Source organism: Neovison vison, chromosome 8 (genome assembly GCF_020171115.1).
Source record: "Neovison vison isolate M4711 chromosome 8, ASM_NN_V1, whole genome shotgun sequence".
Classification (NCBI taxonomy): domain Eukaryota; kingdom Metazoa; phylum Chordata; class Mammalia; order Carnivora; family Mustelidae; genus Neogale; species Neogale vison.
In genome coordinates, this window is record NC_058098.1 from 129,820,276 (window position 1) to 129,841,091 (window position 20,816).

General features: G+C 53.9%; 1 protein-coding gene across 1 annotated transcript; it reads left to right on the forward strand.

Annotated features, from left to right (window-relative positions):
• Positions 1–11,792: 11,792 nt before the first annotated feature.
• OSR1 (odd-skipped related transcription factor 1) lies at positions 11,793–17,982 on the forward strand. Its single transcript, XM_044262028.1, has 4 exons — positions 11,793–12,131; positions 13,113–13,422; positions 15,805–16,504; positions 17,252–17,982. Exons 3-4 carry the CDS (start codon positions 15,837–15,839, stop codon positions 17,385–17,387), a joined length of 804 nt encoding a protein of 267 aa, XP_044117963.1. The 5' UTR covers positions 11,793–12,131; positions 13,113–13,422; positions 15,805–15,836; the 3' UTR covers positions 17,388–17,982.
• The last annotated feature ends 2,834 nt before the right edge of the window (positions 17,983–20,816 follow it).

Sequence of the window (20,816 nt, forward strand, 5' to 3'; positions counted from 1 at the left end):
CGTGGTGAGACTGGGTAAACAGTATTCGGAGGTTCAGGTTCTCATCTGCAGAATGGAGGTGCCACAGATGATATGTTTAAGGTTTGTCCAAGAGCCGAGACTCTGTGCTTTCTGGAAGAGAGGAGGTTCTGTCATTTCCATGCCAATCCTGTAGGTTAAACAGGATTCTTTCCAGACCGGGCTCTTCAATGCACGTCTCCCTTGATGTGGTTCTTCTCGCAACCCCTCCAACTTCAGAATAAGGGAGCGAGTCCAGTGGGGCCCTGGGCTCCTGGATGAGAAGACACAGGGAGAGGGAGAGGAAGGTGTCAGGACCTTCCCTGTGGGGCCCCCTGCTGGCACTGCCCTCCCCCTGCTGTCCCTGCCCTCAACTTAGCCGTCTCCTGCGTGTGATTTAAAAGAGGGGGCTTGAAAGCGAAGCTGAGGCACGCTTGCTGAAACTCGGTTCCTTTTTGTTGGCGGAGTGTTGATGAGGATGACATAGTAATTCCGCTAAGTCTGCAGAGATGGGGCTCATCAGACGGCAGTGCATACTGAAGAACTTCGGGATTTTAACATGCCGTCCCTAATTGTGGATGCCTTTGGAATTTCAAAACATTGTCTGTGCCAAAATGACACATCGACGATGCATTATTAATGGGCAAATATCATCGATAATGTGTATGTTACTGTTGTAAGTTCATGTCTCACCAAAGAAGATCCAGTGAGCCCCTTCCTGTTACCTCTTCAACTAGGACATGAGAGGTAGAAGCAATGACTGTTGAACCCAAACTACCATCAGGGGCCACTACGGCTCTCATCCCCTGTCCTCTCCAGCAAGTTCTGAAGGCTGCCTGTCTTACAGAGCTGAGCCCAGCTTAATGGTGGTCACTCTGCTCAGGCACCCTAACCTTTGGAGAGTCAGGAGAGGACAGTGACCTCGGGAACAGCGAGAACCAGTTTACTGGCCAGCTGATTGGCCCACACTGCTTCCTCTTGGGCCAAAGCAGGGTTTGTGGTTCCACAGAGCACCCATGGTTTGGGGCTACAGCTTTTCTAAGCTTTAGTCTATGGCTCTCTGATTTGATTTTGTATATCCAGGAGCTTTTCCTTTCTATTCTAGAAGCTGAGATTAAATTGTGTGTTTAGGGTAAAGGCAGTGAGCAGGGCTAGAGCCTGGGTCTGGGCATCAGAATGGTGTGCATGGCACACTTCCATGTGTGTACCTCTGGCGGGCCGGGGTGGGGGGTCTTGCTAAAATGCAGCTCTAGGGCCTGAGCTTCTGCATTTTTGGCAAGTTCCCCGGTGACGCTGATGCCACCAGAAGATCACACTTTGAGTCCCCACTGAGTGTGCCTTCATTACAGACTTGGGCTTTGGAATCAAACACAACTGGGTTTAAGTCCCGGCTCCAGACTTGCCTAGCTCTGGGACTTTGGGACTAGTCCTGCGGTGTTTCTGAGTCAGGGCTCCTCACACAGACACTGAGACTATCGTTGTAGCCACATCTCTGGTTTGCTGTTGGGACTCAGGCAGGTGATGCAGGTGTCCTGGGCCCACCAGCTCAGGAGGCAAGAAGGCCCTGGGAAAACCGTCTGGCCATGCCCTCTGAGGCTTCCCCTACTCCAGCGCTGCACCCACAAGCCCTGCCTAGCTCCCCAGGGAGGCTTCTGGACCTCACTTCTCTATTGGGAGTAACAGGAATGTCGCCTCCTCCTGGAGGCACCACACAGAGTTTCTGCCTCACGGAAGTGACTCCAGTGGCGTTAGTGCTTGAAATCACTGGTCCTTCCCCTCAAATCATGACCCTGGAAACGCTGAACTTAAGGAAATTAACATAAACACCTTCAAAGAGCTATGTATGTTTCCTCACCTACAGACATGGGTGATGAGACAAATTGCTAGTCCTCACACACTAGAACACTTCCCACGGTTTTTAAAATTAATGGACATGTAAAATGGGTTGTTGCCAAACCAAATTGGCATGTACTGTCAAAATGAAAGAAGAGCATAAAAAGAACCCCACAACCTTTTGGCTAGAACCTGCTGTCCTGACCCCAATAACACAGAGAATAAGCAACAATTGTGGTGTTCCCATCCTGCTGTCCGTTACGAAGTCTGGAATGTGCACGGTGAACGGACTCCCCACTGAGCCCACAATGCTTTCCTTCTCCTTGAAACTTCTGGTAACACTCACAGGATGGGCTATAAAGTCTGTGTACCTAACTTAGAGGGCAGTTTGTTAGAGGGCTTTTCTGTTCTTCTGGGTGTCTGTATTCCCAAGGGATCTCTGCTGCAGAAGTGACATTTTTCCCTGTGGGCAGAGATGGGTGTTTTTTCCCAAGACCCAGAATGGCTTTCTCCTGGGACAAATCCCACATGTTTGGCATCATGGAGCTTCCTACATGATGTGGAAACTTAAAACTGAGGAACTGAGAAGGCTTTTGTTAATTATCAGGTAAAGTTCTCTTGCACGTAAAGAAGGAGGGGTTAAAAAAGACACACCTATTCAAGTGTTTAAGATGCTTTAATGAAAAGCCATTTCTTTGACTCTGGATAACTTTTCAGTCCTTAGAATTCTCCTTAGCCACACCTGTACGCCATGGGTCAGAGTCCTGCTTTACCAACGGCTCTCAGAACGTATGTGCGCGAAAGTCCACCGACATCCAGACCATTGGTGGAGCTCTGAGACCAGGCAGACACTCAGGGCCCACGGCAAACCTCCTACATCATGGGGTCTTGAGGAAGGTACCCGAGAATCTGCGCTGTGGAAAATCTCTGGGTGTGACACGGTGCCATGGGATTTTGGAAAGCACCTTCCGAAACCAGTAACACATCAACTGTCTGTCCAGCACCAGCCCAGCAGGAATGAGCTGACTGGCCAGCTCCTAAGTGGAGCTCATCCTTCCCTTCCTCAGTGAGTAGGTTTTATATCAGGTTAACTAACACTCAAGTGTCCCATGTCAAGCCTCCTGCTGTGGTGTTCCAAGCTCCCAGTCACTTTGATGGCCTTACAGGACCAGAGGTATTGAGAGCCAAGCTTCTTCCATTCATGGGGGCCTTTTGTGGCTCTCCCTTGGATAGCTTCTCAAAGGGTGTTTACCCTAAAGATAACAAATGTAGGGATCTGAAAGGGCACGGGTGCCTGAATGTTTATAGCAGCAATGTCCACAATAGCCAAACTATGGAGAGAACCTAGATGTCGATCAACAGATGAATGGATAAAGAAGCTGTGGTGTATGTATACAATGGAATACTATGCAGCCATCAAAAAACGAAATCTGTGAAATCAATCAGAGAAAGATAATTATCATATGATCTCCCTGACATGAGGAATTTAAGATGCAGGCTGGGGATTCATGGGGGGAAGGGAGGGAAAAATGAAACAAGATGGGACTGGGGGGGCACCTGGGTGGCTCAGTGGGTTAAAGCCTAGCCTTCAGCTCAGGTCATGATCCCAGGGTCCTGGGATCGAGCCCCACGTCCGCCTCTCTGCTCCGTCAGGAGCCTGCTTCCTCCTATCTCTCTGCCTGCCTCTCTGCCTACCTGTTATTTCTATCTGTCAAATAAACAAATAAAATCTTAAAAAAAAAAAAAAAGGATGGGACTGGGGAGGGAGACAAACCATAGGAGACTCTCTTAATCTCAGGAAACAAACTGAGGGGTGCTGGAGGGGAGGGGGATGGGACAGATGGGGTGACTGGGTGATGGACACTGGAGAGGGTATGTGCTATGGTGAGTGCTATGAATCATGTAAGACTGATGATTCACAGACCTGTACCCCTGGGGCAAATAATACATTATATGTTAATAAAAGATAAAAGAAGAAAAAAGGAAATCAAGAAAGAACAAACCCCACTATATTTCATGGTTTATCCTTTTTGAAAAAGTTTAAAAAATTTTTAAAAGATTTTATTTATTTATTTGAGAGAGCGAGCATGAGAGGGGGAAGGTCAGAGGGAGAAGCAGACCCCCTGCTGAGCAGGGAGCCCGATGGGGGACTCCATTCCGGGACTCCAGGTTCATGACCTAAGCTGAAGGCAGCCACTCAAAAACCTGAGCCACCCAGGCACTTGATCCTTATATATATTTTTTTAGATTAACCTTTTGAAATGTTCATTACAGACTGAATTTTTGACAAACCAAGTCATGATTCTTGAAAACTCCTTAACTGGAATACATTGATAATGACACTTTAGTTTTGCATTTTCTCCCACTTCTTTATTCTTGACACGTGATACGAAAACTAACACCTCATACACCAAAGGAACCCAACCATCAGTCATTTTGGAGGGAAAAGTCATATGCCGATGTATTTCCCTTTTTCGTATTTTGGCTTTGTTCAAAGTGTTTCAGGAGATGTTTCATCTCCAGGGGAAAGGCTGACATGTAGGGAATGGGAGGCGTGATTAGTGATTACTCTGCTGGGAGTAGAGGGAGCCAGGGCGGGAGCTGGCGTTATAAGTGTCCACACAAGCTTGGGGCCGAGACCATGGAGGAAGGGTGCCTGGCCCTTGTCGTTGCTTAAAACGGGAGTGTGGTTTCCTGCTCTGCGCATAGGATCCACAAATAACCACTTGTTCCCCTTCATGAAGTCTGATTTCATAGAAATCAGAGCAACAGGGGCTCTTCTGGCGGAGGGGCGTGGCCCTCCCACAGCTTGCTGGTCACTCTGGGTTTGCTCAAGGGGCCAGTATTCTGGAACATTCTCAATTCCAATCTCTCACCCATCCCCCTCCCTAATGCTGGCACTTGGGTTTCAGTCATAGGAAGGAGATGGAGGAGGACCGCCACTTAGTAGAGCTACATCCAGATGCGTGTCAAGTGCCCAGGGCACTCGCCTCTCTCTCAGTGGGGCCACCACTCTGGGAACTCAGGACAGCTTCACTGTGACGGTCTGTACTCAGGAAGCCCTCCTGCCATAAACACGAAAGAGACACAAGTCCCTGATCTCCTTCTATCCGTGAATACCATTATTCCCGCATCAAGCTGAGGCATCCCACAGCTTCATGTCAGCGAGGGTGGGCTGGCGTTGACAGCCTTGGTAGTTCTCTGGAGTGTGTAAGTTGGGTCCTCTTCCTGTCCTCTCCTCATTGCAAGCTCAGGTTGAGGAACTTGGAGGCACCACCTTTTAGTGGAGCTAAGAGACTAGGCGAGTGAGCCGCCTTCTACCAGCCGGGGGCAGGGGCAGGGGCAGGGAGTCTGTCTTTCCCTCAGTCCCTAGCTTGTTTCCTCTGTATCAGTTCTCAAGCGTAAGGAGGGTGGCCAGAGGCCTCAAAGAACAGCACAGCCGAAGCTCCCTAGGATCTCCTGTATCCTGTTTTCCTCTGTAGGCAGAGGTCAGAGTGAAGAACACATTATCGGGTATTTTGTGAAGACTTCTCTCTTTCTGTCCCTATCTGAGAAGCTGGAGCTTGGATGACAAGGAAGGAAACCCTCAAAGACGCAGCTTTGTGGAACGCCTGACAGAGAGTAGAATGGTGGTTACCAGGGGCAGGGGCTGGTGGAGAGAGAGCTGGGGAGATGTTATTTAAGGGTACAAACTTGCTATCAGTCTAAGTTCTAGAGAGCTACGACACAATATGGTGATTATAGGTCAATACCACATTATAAACTTCAAAGATGCTAAGAGACTAGACTGTAAGCATTCTCATCACCCACAAAAATGATAATTATACGGAGTGACAGAAGCGTTAGCGCTCTGGTGGTAATCGTATTGCAATCTGTAAATGTATCAAACCAACACCTTATGCACCTTAAGCTTACACATTGTTGTGTGTCAGTTACTTCTCAACAAAAAATTAAAAAAAAAATTTAAACATGCAGCTTTGACGCCAAGGAAAAGAGAGGGTCCTGCTATAATATTCTGTGAAGGAATTCGGATGGAAAGTCCTCCACAGAGGACTGGACTCTAATGGCTTGGGAGGAGGGGCAGAGGTAGGAAGTATGACGTGTTTCATGGTTGGGGTGAGGGGGAAAGGATCCACAGAAGCAGACTCCCTCTCCTCATTCCCATGGTTCTTAAGAAAGCCAGAACCAGAACCCGGGGAGCGACCACAGACTGACCAGCCATGGAGCGGGAAGGGTGGGCGCAGGGGTCCTGCTCTCCTCACCCAGCTGGCAACCTGGAGGCCAACTGGAAGGTCGGAGAAGAAAGAAAAGCTTCACAGATCCTGGCTCATCGTTTTTCCCAGGACCAGAAACTAATGGTGGTAGATAGTTGCCAAGGATTTCGGATTATTTAAAAAGAAAACAAAACAAAAACTCACAAATCTGGTTTTGGAGCAGGGAAAACCAGAAACCCCGTGGCGAAAGGGAATTCCTCTTTTGTTTGTTCCTTGGAGGCGCAAGAGTGTGCGTGGTTTTAAAGAGGGAAAGGCGAATTTCGTGACTCCCGTAAGAAAACTTAAGGGGGGAAAACCCACTTGTGGGTAAGATTCAATAGAACTGGATGTGGGAGTTTGGGAGGAACGGGTACCGGCAGATGCCACTTGCTCGCCAGCAGGTGGCGCGTTTTCTTTAGGATTGCTTCCCCGACTCTCTGGATAAAACTTCGGGGCCAGACCAGCTCTGAGTCCCTTCGCCGGAAATCGCTATGCAGATAATAACCCTCCCGTGTCTGGAAATGTTTAATTACCGCGAACGTTGATTCCTCCAGCGCCAACCGTCGCCGATGCAGCCTGTTAAAGACGCAGCGCCGCGGGTAGGGTAAGGTAATTCTCTTCCTCAGGGTTTCCCCCTGACGGTACAGAATTCAGTTAAAATAACTTTTCTTCATCATCCTCAGTTTGATTAGACACTGCTTCGTTCCTAATACATTGATTTCCACCTTTGGAGAAGAGGAAAAGTTCAGTAGTCTTAGAAGGTAGATGGGTTAAGTGTCTAAAATAATTCTGACAACTCGTATTTGTACAAAAAGTGTAAACTCGCTAGACCTTTTACACAGATTTTACACTTGCTCCTCACAATTCAATGCATCATCATCATTTCATTTTGCAGATGATGGTATGCCCCGGATTCGTGCAATTTCACATGAATATTCGTGCTTCACCCCTATTCTTCTTATATACCGGGGATAGATACATGCATATGTGTCGTGTTACACTTAGTAAGGTGACAGATAGTTACAGGATACTTACGGACTCATAAAGAACTTACGAAACGGGAACTGCCTAGAAAAACAGTTCACTTTCCCTTTCAGTTTTGATACTGTAACTTGTCTGTTGCTGTCACAATAAACACCCGCTCTTGGGTTCACCTGAGATCTATTCTCCGAAGACTCTAGAATTGTTTGTCCGTTATCAGAGTGTGTTATCTATACAAGTGTGTGTGGATGTCCTGTGTTACCTACCTCCCCTGCTTAACCACCCTCCCCACCAAGCTGGATTTTGACCTGATTGATCGTAATGGTTCCAGAGGAACTGTTGAGCCATTACAATCCATCATCTAAATGATTACAGAGGGATACCTAAATCTCCAGGTTATTTGAAAGCTCTGGGAGGGGGGCTCAAATGAGCAGAGCCCCAATTGTCCACAAAGTAGTTACAGGGGAGGCTTGCTTTGGAAGCAAAAACTCACAAGTGCTAAGTAAATTCCTTTCTTAAAAATGAGGTCATTTTTGTGTGACTGGGGAGTAGGGAGAAGTGGGGTTCTTTTTTTAAATCCAAAACACCCCAAAGCAACAGGGGCCACGTTCTAGTTAATTTTCTGGAAGCTGTTCAATTTTCACTCCGAAGACAGGCTGGGGCTCTTTCCTTCCCAGTAAGCAGGGGTTGGGAGAGGAGCTAGGATTGGGGCAGGGAGACCAACGGAGGCTGTCATTACCTCAATTGTGCCCGGAAAAGTTGGCGCGAGGGCTCGCTGCGGGGCTGGAAGCCATGCGGTCAAACACCCGGTGGCTCGGCAGCCCTGGCTATTGATTGATCCTCGCTGGACCCCACCAGCACTGGCGGGGTGTAACCCGGACCTGGAGGCCTGGCCGCTAGTGTGGGGACCTTTCCCCAAGGATGCTCAGTTCCAACGGAGACTGAGACCCCTTGGGCGCCCTCGGTTCCGCCCTGCTGGCGGTGGGCGGGCAGGAGAATCCGAGGGAGCCCTGGCGGGGTCTGCGGGCCGGTCTAGTGTCGGCGGGAGCCTGGAGGCTCGAAGTGAGCAGAAGCTGCAGCCGCGGGTTGGCCGGGTCCGCTGGCCACCGGGGAATGGGATGGATGTCCAGACAGGAGTTGCGGCACCTGCAATGCGTTCTGGGGCCATAGGAGGGGTTGGGTTCCAGATTCGGAGGACGTTTACTAAATTCCAAACATAATGTCCTTGTGAGTCCTAAATGAATCTGACCTTCCTAAGAAGCAACATGGAAGCCCTTAGGTGTCCTGGGTCCTGCCCTCCTCAAACCCGACAAGTCTGAGTCGGGGTGGCCCTAGTACTTCCACCTGCTTTAGGCTGATGGGTTTCTCCTAAATAGTCTGTGGGGGAGGGAATCCTCTGCTGTTCACCCTTGAATGAAGGGCAGAGGGGTTCTTAGCTTTCTGGGCTGCTTCTGCTCATCCTCCTCAGAGGAAACCAGAACCTGATTGGCTTCCAGGGGAGACTGAGTCCATGGTTTGTGGGTCACCCCCTTGGGAATTTGGATTGGGGTGCAGGACTCTTCGGTAACTAGCAAATCTTTTGTTTCATTTCTGAGGTTTCTGGGGTTGTTCAAAGTCAGAGCAACGTTCTAAGTGCTACTCCTACAAGGAGTATCTTCCAAGCCAGGTGTCTGAAACAGGTCCCAGCTGTGCCAGAGTCCCACAGCTCTCACCTTGTCTTGTCCTACCTTGCAGACCAGCTCCAGGGAGGCAGACAGAAGGCCTCTGGGAAGCAAAGCCAGAGCTGTTGGGCCATACGGAGCCAGCAGCCAGCTCCTACCTTGCATTCCCATCTTGCCCTACAGCTGCTTAATTCCAAGATTTGGCCTGAGTCCAAATCAGTTTTCCAGATACCCTGAAAAAAGTGACATCAGACAACCCAGTTGCATGGTCCTTTCTTTAGAATCCCTAAAGACACTCTCCCCAAGAGCTCTTCAGGGATCCTACTACCTGGAGATTTCTACAAGTCCTTGAAGAGTGTTGGCCAAGGGCCCTGATTCAGAAGTGGAAAGATGGGAGAAACACAGATACACTATGTGTTCTGAGCAAGAGATGGGGTTTGTACCCCTGGGAGGCTCCATCCCACCTGAATGTCCTCTTCTGAGCAGACATTTCTTAAGCAATCTGGACAGCCAGAGGGCCAGCTGTGAGGGCCTCTCTTGGATGCTTTCATGGCTGCTAATGGAGCTTCATGAGCTTTGTCTCCTAGGAGAGACTGAGACTGGTTATAGTTGAATTCCCTGGACCCAGGTGGAAGCGAGTTCAATGCAGGAATGCCCTGCTGGACTTCCTTCCAGTCCTTCCCCTGCTCTTGGAACTTGCTGCCTTGGCATCTCAGGGAAGGGAGTGATCTCAACTCCTTTCTGCTCCCAAGGGGCCCCTCCCTGGCCAGAATGTCGCCCCATACTGGCAGCTGCTAGGATTCCAACTGCAGAGCAAACTCAAGTGGGTCCCTGAATCAGCACTAACCTGTGGTGGGGGATGAGTGCAGTCCCTTGGGGGTGAAAGCTGTACCCCTTCTTCCTCCCCACCCAAGTCAAATTTACTGAGGGGCTGGAGGCCAGGTTCTTTCCTAAAAGCCTATGGATAAGACAAGGGTCTTCTCCAACTGTGTCTTTTGGGGACATTTCCACTATTCTTTCCCTAGGTCAGATAATGACACCCTAAAAATGTCACACCAGACTTGCAGAATGAAGCTGGACAAAGTACCATTTCCTCTCCAGAGACCAGTACTAATAAGCCAGAGACCCACGGAGGAGGCCAGGATCCAGCCCTAAGGGCTGGGTGGGCCACTCAGCCGCAACTGTGGGGCAGACCCTGGGAGTGCAGTGGTGTGAATCTGGACCCACCCAAGCCCTGGGAAACCTTTGCCTCCTCCTGAATCCAGGGCTGGTGTTCCAGAGAGGTGGCCACAAGAGGTCAGGGCTGGGGTCAGCTGGAGGTCAGCTCCCAGAGCCCAGCAGTCGGTAAGGTATTGGTACTCTCCCTAAGGCAGAGGCAGTGAAGACAGAATTTCGTGCAGCCAGAATCCTTACCCCCGACCCCCAACTTCAGTCCCAAATGCCAGCTCCCTGGGATCAGAGGTCCTGAAGCTGAGGAACGTTGACGTTTGCTCTCCAAACTCCCAACCCATCCTCCCAGAATGAATACGTGATTGGAGGGTGCATTCGGGTACAATCGCAGAGGGTTTGGGATCCTAGGACGATGACTTTCCTGACCTCTTTCCCCCACGCCTCACCTCTGATCTTCCCACCCAACTCCATAACCCAGAGTCTGGGGTCAGCGCTAGGCACTGGGGTCTGGGTGGCTGCCCTGAGGCGGGCACTCCGTTGGTGTCCAGGAACTACTAGATTCCCTGGAGGCCCTACCCTACACCTCTGGGAAGGGATTCTGGGAGAAAGGGAGACTCCGCCAGGGGCCAAAGAGAGCTGGAGTCCAAGCTACAGCACGGAGATCCCTGTGTACCCCCCTCCCGCCCGCCCCCCAACGCTGCACAGGCTATGTCCCAGGCGAGCAGGAATAGGACCTCGAAAGCGCAATTTCAGCCTGCTCTCCTCCGCTTGGGGCTGTTTCCTCTAGCACGTCAGAGGTGCCCCGTGGGCCTAACAAAGCAAAAGGGGTCGCACCGGACTGAAAAGCAGAGGACACAGGTCCCGGGAGGCCGGGGCAAAGTGAGCGCAGCTGCCAAAGCCGGCTGCCCCGGTCAGCAAAACTTTGTCTCCCACTGCGCAGGCGCAGGGCAGGGTTGGGGGACCGGAGAGGGAGGGGAGGAATCCTGAGGCAAGGGGAGGAGGGAGGGAGGGAGGGAGGAGGGTGGTGGATTAAAATAAGTAGGCGGCTCGGTGCTAAGGGATGAGTGAGTCGGAGCTCGGTCTCTCCCCAGCAAGTTCTCAGCCGCTCCCGGTTCAGACCCAACCAGGGAGCCCCGAGCGGGGCTCACCATCCCCCGAACCCCCGAAGGGCAGGACTCCGGGGCAGTCGAGCGCTCCCGCGTGTCGGGCGCTCCGAGTCCCCGCAGCCGGAGAGGGGCCAGGACTCTAGAGCTCCGGGGGTGCCTGTGGAATCCAGCGCCTCTGGCTTCCCGGGTCCCCCGCAGCGGAGCCCCAGGGAGGCCCTCAGCCCGGGACCGCCGCGGAACAAGGTAACTGCCGTCCTGGGAGCCCCTGCTCGGCGAGGGGAATGCGGGCAGCGCTCCCGGGTCCCCTGTCACAGTGCGGCGGCTGTCTCCTCTCTCTGGGTCCCTGAAGGAAGCTCCTCTTGCTGAACGAAGGCTGCAGGACCTTTGTGAAAGTGAGAGCAGCTGCAGCCCGGGGTGGTTGGGGGTGCCGGCTCGGGACTTCCCGCGCGGGGTCTTCGGCCGCTGACCTCCGGGGAATGAGGGGGCGGGCCTCCACTCCTGCTCCTCGCGCGGCCAGGCTCCAGGGACTCCGCGGCGAGATGCCCGCGGACTTCGGAAGTCAGCCTGTGGGCCCCCCTCTGAGAACCCGAAGAAACTTCAGCGGGCACAAACTTTCCCGAGCTGCACGCCTAGCTCAGTCTGACCTACTTTAGCTGACGAAGAAGGAAAAGAGAGTGGATGGATGGCCAGGGCCGCAGCCGACGGCGCCAGGGACAGGTGCATGCCCCAGCTAGGTCGCGCTTTTCGTGCAAGTTTCTTTTTTCTTTTCTTTTTTTCTTTTTCGGAGCTGCGCTCAGGTATCAGGCCGGCTTCACCGGGAAGGCAGGGCCGCGTGCCTGACCCAGTCTCGCACTCCTGCTCTGACTTTGGGGTGTACTCTATAGGTTCATTGCTCTATGCAGTCAGGGCCTGAGGAGTAACCCGCCTCTCTTTTCGGTGCAGGGAAGCGCGCAGGGGGGCGCGAACACTTCTCAATTGGAGACCCGCACGCCAAAGTAGTGGAAACGCTGTGGGTGCCCTGAATGTCTCCGGTTTGGGGCTTATAAGGGAAGGATTCGTTTCCTCCCCGGACTATCCCTTAACTCGGCCTTCGGGAGAGAAGAGGGAAGTCGAAGGAAAGAAGGAAAGAGGTGAGGGGCTGCCTGCAGAACTGCTTTCTTTCCCGAAATGTTTCTGATCCGAAGAATGAAAACCCACACTAAGTCCTTTTTCAGTAGCTCGCGCGGTAGCGGGATAGACTCTCAGGGTGTAAAGTAGCTCCGAGGGTTCCTTTGTTGCCACAATTTGGTAAATTTCAACCGGGCTAAGAGCTACGCGCTGGCTTTGGGGAACAGAAACCACGTGCAAAGCTAGTTGCTCTCCCAGGATCATGGCCTCCGGGAGAAGAGAAGAGGCTGACAGGGACAGGGGACAACCGGTGGGTAGATGTTCTATCCTAGGCTCCTCGAACTGAGTGCGCTTTCATTAAGATTGGGGAACAGATCGCTAAGGACCCAGCCCGCGTTTAAATGCCAGGGGATGGCCGCCTAGCCGAAGGGTTCGTTTGATCTCGTTTGTTGGGAGAATTCAACAAAGTATCCCGTGGTGGTTAGTCCTCCCACCAGGGGTCTGGACGCCTGTCACCACGAGTGTGTTGGGCATTCGATGTCAAGGATGATTTTCTGGGGCTGCTGCTGGGCTCCTTCAGGCGCAAGCTCGTGGAGCTCGCTCGGTCCTCATTAATGCAAGCAGTTAACTCGCTCACGCTCAATTAGCCCCGAATAAACCACTTTAATAGACTCTGCACACTTCATTAATGCCCGGCGTAGGGCTGGCTGCAGACCTGGGATGGGCGCTCCACCGCGCGAGCGAAGCAGCGCTGGCACTGCGCAGGGGACCCAGGCTCGGAAGCGCGAATTGCTTTCGCTGCGTGTAGTCGGGATCTTTCCCCGCACCTCCCGGGTCCCGAGGCTCCAGCTCCTTGCCAAGTGGATGCCTGGTCCTCGTGTTTAAAAATTTAAAGCGTTCACACAAGGGTCCCGGGAGTCAGGGCAACGGGACCCGGAGGGGCTGGGAGTTCGTCCATCCTATCCGGGCGGAGAGGCGAGTGTGAGACTATGTTTTTCTCTTAGTTGACCGCCTGAAACCGGATCGTGCATTTGGCCCATTCTTGGTACTAGTGTTAAGGAGCCACGTTTCGAACGAATTTCGTCCCGGGGAAAGTCGTTGGCGAGAGCCTGGGGATCCCTGGCCTCCGAATGCGGCAGAAAATAAGAAACTGGCTGCGCTGCTGAAGAAAATAAATTGAGTGTTGGGGGAAACAAGATCGGGCAGATAGCCCGGAAAGGTTGGCTCCCAAGAGCAGTGATGGCGGCGAACGCCCCCTCCCCCTACGGAGCCCCTGGTCTTCATGGCTCCTAGGAGTAGGCGAGGAAAGGCCAGGTTAGTACCCGGCGCTGGTGGGTTTCCCACCCGGGCAGCGAGCGGGCTCGGGCCCTTGTGCAGCCCAGAGCCCCGCCGCCACCGCCGCTCGCTTGGCTGGGGATAGGCCGAGCACCAAGAGGAGCAAGCTGGGGCCAGGGTGGCGCCGGGCTGGCCCCGGGAAGCCGGAGATAAGGATCTGATTTCCAGCGCCTGGAGGGGAAGAAGAGGTGACAGCAAATCAAAGAACGCTCACCTCGCCTAAGTCTGGGCCAACCTTTGAAGTTGGCGAATCTTGTTTTTTCCTTTCTCTCTCCTCCTTCCTCCCCAACCCCAAAGGGCGCCTGCTTTCTCTCTGCTCCCTTTCGTATTTTGCTTCGCAGTGTCTTAGCGCTCTAGGATGATCACGGGGTGCCAGTGATCAAAGCATCAGAGAAGACTGGTCCCAAGTTCCAGGTTCTTCCACCCGCGTGGGCACTCCTGCTCCCCAGAAAGGGTCACTGTAGAGTTGTCCCTCCCCTAGTCTGAGGCTGAATTAATTGCTGCCTTGATGCTGGGTTTTCAGACCATTGCTAAGTAACTTGCTGCTGAAAATTTTTGCAAACTCTCCGTGTTTTGCACCTTCCACCCCTAGCTGAACCTCTGTCCCTCCCGGACCACTATTCGCCAGTGACCTCTTCTGCCAGCTTCCAAGGGAAAGCGTTTCTGGGTCCAGATTGTCCTTAGTCCTTCCTGAATGGGCAGGGAACTCTACCATTAAAAGCTTTGCGGCAGTGAAAGGCTGTGGAGTCTCCGGCTGGGCCTTGTGGCCTTCCACCGAGGGTCAGCTAGGCTGGGGAGATTGTTTGGGCGGCGTCAATGTCTGCCCCAGGAAGGAGCACAGCAGCACCCTGCACATTCAGGGAGGGGGACTTACTGAAGGTTAGAGGAGCAATCTGATGAAGAGAAGAGGGCGAAATGAGGAGTAAAGAAACAAGTGGGCAGCAGGGGATTGAGACAGGCAAGGAGAGGGGCTCCCCAAGTACCTCCTCCAAACAGTGACTTCTTAAGCAGCCCCCAGCTTGGGGCCCAAAGAGGTCAGCACTTGAGCCTCCCAAGGCCCCCGTGTGGTTTCTACTTTCCTTCTCTGTTTTTGCTTCCACTGGACAGACTGAAAATTTGGAATGTCTGGGAGGCATGGAGATGCCTCCTGCATCTTCTGCAGAGCCCTGGTCTGTCCATGGAGGCTGGAGACCTTGACCAAGCCGGCCAGGAGGTGCCCGTCTGCTGGCCACTTCAGCATCCTGGACTTGCAGTTGGAGGGGCAGAGATCAAAGCATCAAAGCGGCCGAGGCCCAGCCTCAGTGCTCCAGCCCATGGGCATACCCATCTGCCCAGGTGTCACAGCTCAGGGAAACATCCAGAGAACCCAAAGACACTGAGCCCTTTAACATGGGGTACGGGAGGGTACTGAAGCTCCCTCCTGTGTGCAGGCAGATGTCTGAATGAGTAAATGAATGTGGGTGTCAGTGTCCTTGCTGAAAAGTAGGTGAGCCCCAGGGGCTGAGGTAAGGAGTCAAGTCCAAGAGCTGAGAGGGTGGTGTCAGCTGGGCTCATTAATAGTGAGGCGGAAAAGCAAATCTGATTTCCAAGGTAAGCCTTTTGAGGAGAGAGATAACATGGCTTCTGGAAGCCAGTTGAGGATCAGCTAGTAGAGCTTAATGCCCAGGAGGCTGGAGACATAAAGACGTGTGTGTGTGTGTGTGTGTGTGTGTGTGCTGTCTCTCTGTGAGGCCCTTCATGGGTTGGGTGTGATCCCCTGTGTGTGCATGTGTGTGCTCACATGCACATGTGTGACCACATTCGGGCAGTTCCTGCATTTTGTCGGGTAGCACAACACTGATCATCTCCATTTATCTTTGCACCTTGTTGCCAACTGCTCCAGAACGTGTGAATCCCTGTTTATCTGTCATTGTGCTTTTCTCTGTTTGTTTATCTGCCCATGATTGTGGAAGTGTGCTTCCAGTTCCTGTTCTCTTTGCAGGAGACTGCAGTTCTGTGTTGACTCAGGCTTGTGTGGATGTAAATTTCCACAAGCCAGTTTCCCTGTGCTCCTGCCTTTCTCAGGGCTCTGGACACTGGAGGCCCTCCCTTCAGTTCATTGAGCTGCGTAGGATTTAGCTTCCCCGCTGGTTTCTGTAGCAAGTTGTGTGTCTCTGCAAAGGCCATCTGGAGGGAGCCCTGGCATCAGAGAGGGTTCCATCTTCTCTGTGAGGGCAGTGGGTTCCCTCAGTGGGGTCTCAGACTTTTCAGCATCTGCCCTGGGGGACAGGGAGGGTGTGGCGGGGCTGGAATCCGGAAGGAGGACCACCTACCCTGAACTTCTCTTTTTCTCTCCCTTCCTTTTTCTCCTTTCTTTTGCAGATTGAGACTGAGAACCGAGGGCAACTACCACAATGGGCAGCAAAACCTTGCCAGCTCCAGTGCCCATTCACCCGTCTCTGCAGCTCACCAACTACTCCTTCCTTCAGGCAGTGAACGGCCTACCTACCGTGCCCTCGGACCACCTGCCCAACCTGTACGGCTTCAGTGCATTACACGCCGTGCACCTGCACCAGTGGGCGCTGGGCTACCCTGCCGTGCACTTGCCTCGCTCCTCTTTCTCCAAAGTGCCTGGCGCTGTGTCCAGCCTGGTGGACACACGCTTCCAGTTGCCCGCCTTTCCCTGGTTTCCTCACGTCATCCAGCCGAAGCCCGAGATCACCGTGGGAGGCAGCGGCCCCTCCGCGCTCAAGACCAAGCCACGCTTTGATTTTGCCAACCTGGCTTTGGCTGCCACGCAAGAAGATCCATCCAAGCTTGGCCGGGGGGAGGGCCCCGGGTCCCCCGCTGGTGGGTTGGGTGCCCTCCTGGATGTAACCAAGCTGTCCCCAGAAAAGAAGCCCACAAGGGGACGCCTGCCTTCCAAGACCAAGAAGGAGTTCGTCTGCAAGTTCTGTGGCCGCCACTTCACGAAGTCCTACAACCTCCTTATCCACGAGCGGACGCACACGGATGAGCGACCCTACACCTGTGACATCTGCCACAAAGCCTTCCGGAGACAAGACCACCTACGGGACCACAGGTACTGCGGGTGGCCCCTGGAAAAGCTGTCTGTCTGTCTCTGTCCTCCCAGTCGTCCTCCCTAATGAGGCGGTTGGTGAGCCCAGCTCTGGCTCCAGGCATCACAGTTTCTGGGAATTCTCTAACATAGCAAAGGAAGCCCGACAAGGCTCAGCGTTCTTGGAGCATGGGTGGAGAGGGCATGGGAAGACTAAGTCGGGTCTCCATGAGCTCCAGACAGGCATGCACAGCTGCCTCACCTGCTCTCCCGTCCGCAGCTCTGTCCAATACAAGTTTCTGCGGTGATGGAAAGTGGGACCCTTGACATGTGTCCCCACGGAGCACTTGAAACGTAAAACTAGTGAGACAGCGAGATTAAATTTTCAGTTTTCCTGAACATTAATTTTCATAATTACGTGTGGCTAGTGGCTGCCAGCTTGAGCAGCGCAGCTCCATTGCCCCCCTCCCAGGTCCCCTCCTTCACCTTCATTGTTAACCCAGGCCTTATAAGGAAACCGTGCTTGTCCCTGGGGGAAGGAAGGGATGGGCCTAGCCGGACCATCCCCTGGGTCAGACCTTGTCTATGGGTTTGCTTCACTTCCCTACCTGACTCACAAACTTCTCATGTTGCCCACTCCACACTAGGTACCCCCCACCGCCCCCTTTCTTTTGAGGGCAAGTACCTCATTGCTGTGGGAGGGGATCTTGGATAACTGTTTATAACATTACATCATTTTGCAAAGATAAATTTCTCTGTTTTTGCTTTCAGATATATTCACTCCAAAGAGAAGCCTTTCAAGTGTCAAGAGTGTGGGAAAGGATTCTGCCAGTCCAGGACTCTCGCTGTCCACAAGACGCTACACTCACAGGTGAAGGAGCTCAAAACCTCCAAGATCAAATGCTAAAGAAAGCCTCTGGGTCACCAGTACCCTGGGTCACGCTGCCCCCTCGTCCGGAGGGACCAGAAGCTGAAGGCGACTCCGGCGGGCAGCATGAGGGGTTCCCGGGAACTTTCCCCATCCCAGACTTGTCCCCTGGGTCCCGGGCGCACGCGGAACCCGAGAGCCCCGCCGCGAGAGCCATGACCCCAGCCGCCCGGGCGGCTCCCCCAGGACGCGGCTAAAGTCTTGGCCAAAAGGCGGTACTCACGTGGCGGAAGGGAAAATGCATTTAAAAAAAGAACGAAAGCTCCGCGGAGCCGTAGCGGCGCCTCTCCCAGAAGTATTACTTTTTCTATTGTTATTTTATACGTTTTCTTTATTATTTTTTTCTTTGACCATATAAGCTTGTAACTCTGCCTGCGGAGAGAGAGGAGAGAGGGAAAGGAGTTCTGCGCCTTCGCAGCTCCCACCCCCTCCTCCCGTCCCCATCCCCACTCCCGGGAGCCTGCAAAAGTGTAATCCGTGTATCAGCTTCAGCAGCCCGGCCCAGGAGCCGCGGGGCCGCGGGCGCCCTGCCCTGCACCGCCGCGCGACCGTTTGTCCGGCGCTCCGACTCCGACGGCAGGGCGGGGGGCCTTGGGGTCTTGGGGCCTGGCCTGGAGGGGGCCCGGTCTCCGGCTCCCCTGCTCCGCCGCCAGGTCACCACGAGCGAGCAGCGGGCTAGGAGCAGGGCGTTGTATTGCGATTGGCACTTTATGCTGACCATCGGTAACAGACATTTATCACTGGAGTTTTTTAAAATATGAAATAAACGGTTATTTTACAGGCATTGCAGGATGGGTATTTTCCCTCCCAAACACAGGAAACTGGGAGGCTCCTTTCCTCGAGAGGAGCAGGTTTCCCTACCCTCCCCAACCTGTCCCGCTTCCCAAACCCCCGCCTTATTGAGGCGCTAGGGCTGGGATGGATGCAGAAGCCTCCTCTCTCCCTGTATTGGTCTTTCTCGGATCCCGTCCCATGTTTATTTTCTTACTTCACTCCTCCATCGGTCTTGGGTCGCAGTGTCCCCACTCCTCACCTCCAAAGGGTGGGGGGTTATAAAGAAGCCGGGCTTGCGGCCAAGCCAGTACGTTGGCCGTGAGAAATCTCCACGTCTCCGGGTGCCAGGGTCACTTAGGATCCACTAAGGGAACAGAATGTCACCCACCTCTCCAACCAAAGGTTCCATACTGACCTCTGGCATACGCTCTGAGGACGGAAGGGGATGCCTTCACAGACAGCCTCGGGACCAGTTCTGTTCCCTGGGCCCCAGTACGCACAATCCCCTGTGCCTCCCCAAAGCCCCAAACCTACAACCCCCCCTCCATCAGCATCCCCAAGACACAGTTCTCTGCCTGGGGCTCGTCCCCTGCCCAGAGCACGGCTCCACGCCCGCGAAGATTCCCTACAGTTTTTAAAGCCTTGTTAGGAATGGCGGGGGCGGGCGCCCTGGGAGGCCCGGGAAGTTTAGGAGGGAAATCTGAGTCCGCCCTCCACAAGTTGAACCTTCCCCGGGGCGTCTAGTTTTCCCACAATTAGAGGCCAGGCCGCCTGGGGCTCTCCGGCTCGGGGCGGGGCGGGGCTCCCCAGCTCCAGAGTCCTGACCGCGGGGCGGCGCAGGCGGTGGCGCCCGCTGCCTTTCCCAAGCCGAGCGCGCGGCCTCTCCGGCTTCTGTGCCCGGCTCTCGGCGGCCCCGTACAAGGCTGGGCCGGGCTTCCCTGCTGCCGGGACCCAAAGCCCCAGCCTCAGGCCGGGCCGTGCGGCCTGAGAAACGAAGCCCCCGCCGAGGGAGTTAAAACTCTACAGCCTTTCACGGCGCCGTCCCCACCTCCTCTGGGCAAGCCTCCCCTCGCAGTGCGTGCTTGAACTCCACGGTTCTGGAACCCAACTTGCCCCTGTGGCCTTGACTGGGCCCGCACTGATGAGCCCGGCCCTCCCTCGGAGCCACGCTGCCCCCTGCTGGAGAGGCCTGAACGGGCGGCCGGGGACGGGGGCACCTCACTGCATCCTGCCCAAGGCTCATTTAGATGAACTCTCTAGATGAACTCTTCGCTGCAGGCCCCGTCCACCACTCATCTAGATGTTTGGTCTTGCCCTCAAACCTTCTTGACCGGTCCCACGGCCCACTGCAAATGAGGACTGCCCACTGCCGGGTTTGAATCGGCTTGGGGGATCTCCTCTAGGGGAGCAAGATCACAACCCTTCTTCCCCCAGTTTCATAAGGACGCTCCCCAGGAAAGAAACGGAGTCTGGATCGCAGAGAACTGTGATTTCTGGGCGCAGAGAGGGAAGGTCAGTCAGTGTATTTTGGCTTTAGCCAGCCAGTGCCCGCTATAGTAAGGTGTGCACTTGGCCATGGCTTATGTTAGGGCCCACGGCAGGAACCACTTCGGTTCTTTAATGAGCTCCGTGACGTCCGGGAGACGTGGCTGCTCTAAGATGACAGTGCCTGGGTACATACAGCTGCCAGGGAAAGCTTTGGGCACCCGTGAGAACCTGTGAGAGCGTCTTCCTCAGTTCCTGGCTCTTCTCTGTGTTCTACCTATTTCAAGGATTTACTACTGCTGCCGCCCTCGCAGCCCCCACATTAGCCACCTCCCAGGCCCCCAGGACATCAAGAGCCTCTGCAGTGAGCCAACCAGCACGGATATGGAGGAGGTTTGCAGGCGAGGTTTTCCCATTTTGGCCCACCCCACCTCTAGTAACCTGAATCCCCTTCCTTAGGTCCCTCCTAGATCCTGCAGTTGAGAGACTTTCCAGATCAATTGTGTATCCTTAAAGGATGGATTCCCAGCACAGGGTTTATAGAGAGGCGCTGAGAGTGGGGCCAGGTACCCTCAGAAGACCTCCACTGACTCAGTGCCTCCACCTTGCCTTGCCCGACCAGTGGCTCACTATCATTCTGATGGACCCAGAAGCCACTTCTCGGCCTAGCTCTGCGTCTATACCCTGATAGTGATATCATGGATTGCGTAGTAACAGCACAAGTGGAAGGGCAGGCTGGGGCTGCAGGCCCCCAGACACCACACAGGCTACAATTCCCAGGCAACATGGTTGGGGGAGGCAATTTCCAGCTCCCACTCTGCGGGTAGCAAGAAAAGGCAATGAGAATGCCGGAAATGCTTGGATGGGTTTTATCGCTTGCCCATGCTGCAAGGGACCCCCCCCCCAAGATCCCATTCCTCTCCACCCCCACCCCCACCCTGACCCCAGTCTTCAGACATTAAACTTCTTTGGTCTCAGGTCCCCAGTGTGACTTAGGTCGGTTTTCGGGAGTGAAGGAAAAGAGAGGAGAGTTCAGCTGCCCTCCCCGAAGCCGCTAGGCTAGCTGTTCCTGTGAGGACCGAGTGCCGGGGCGGGGGGGGGGGGGAGGAGGGGGCTACTACTCGGCGGGACCTCTTTGCTCTGGGAGAT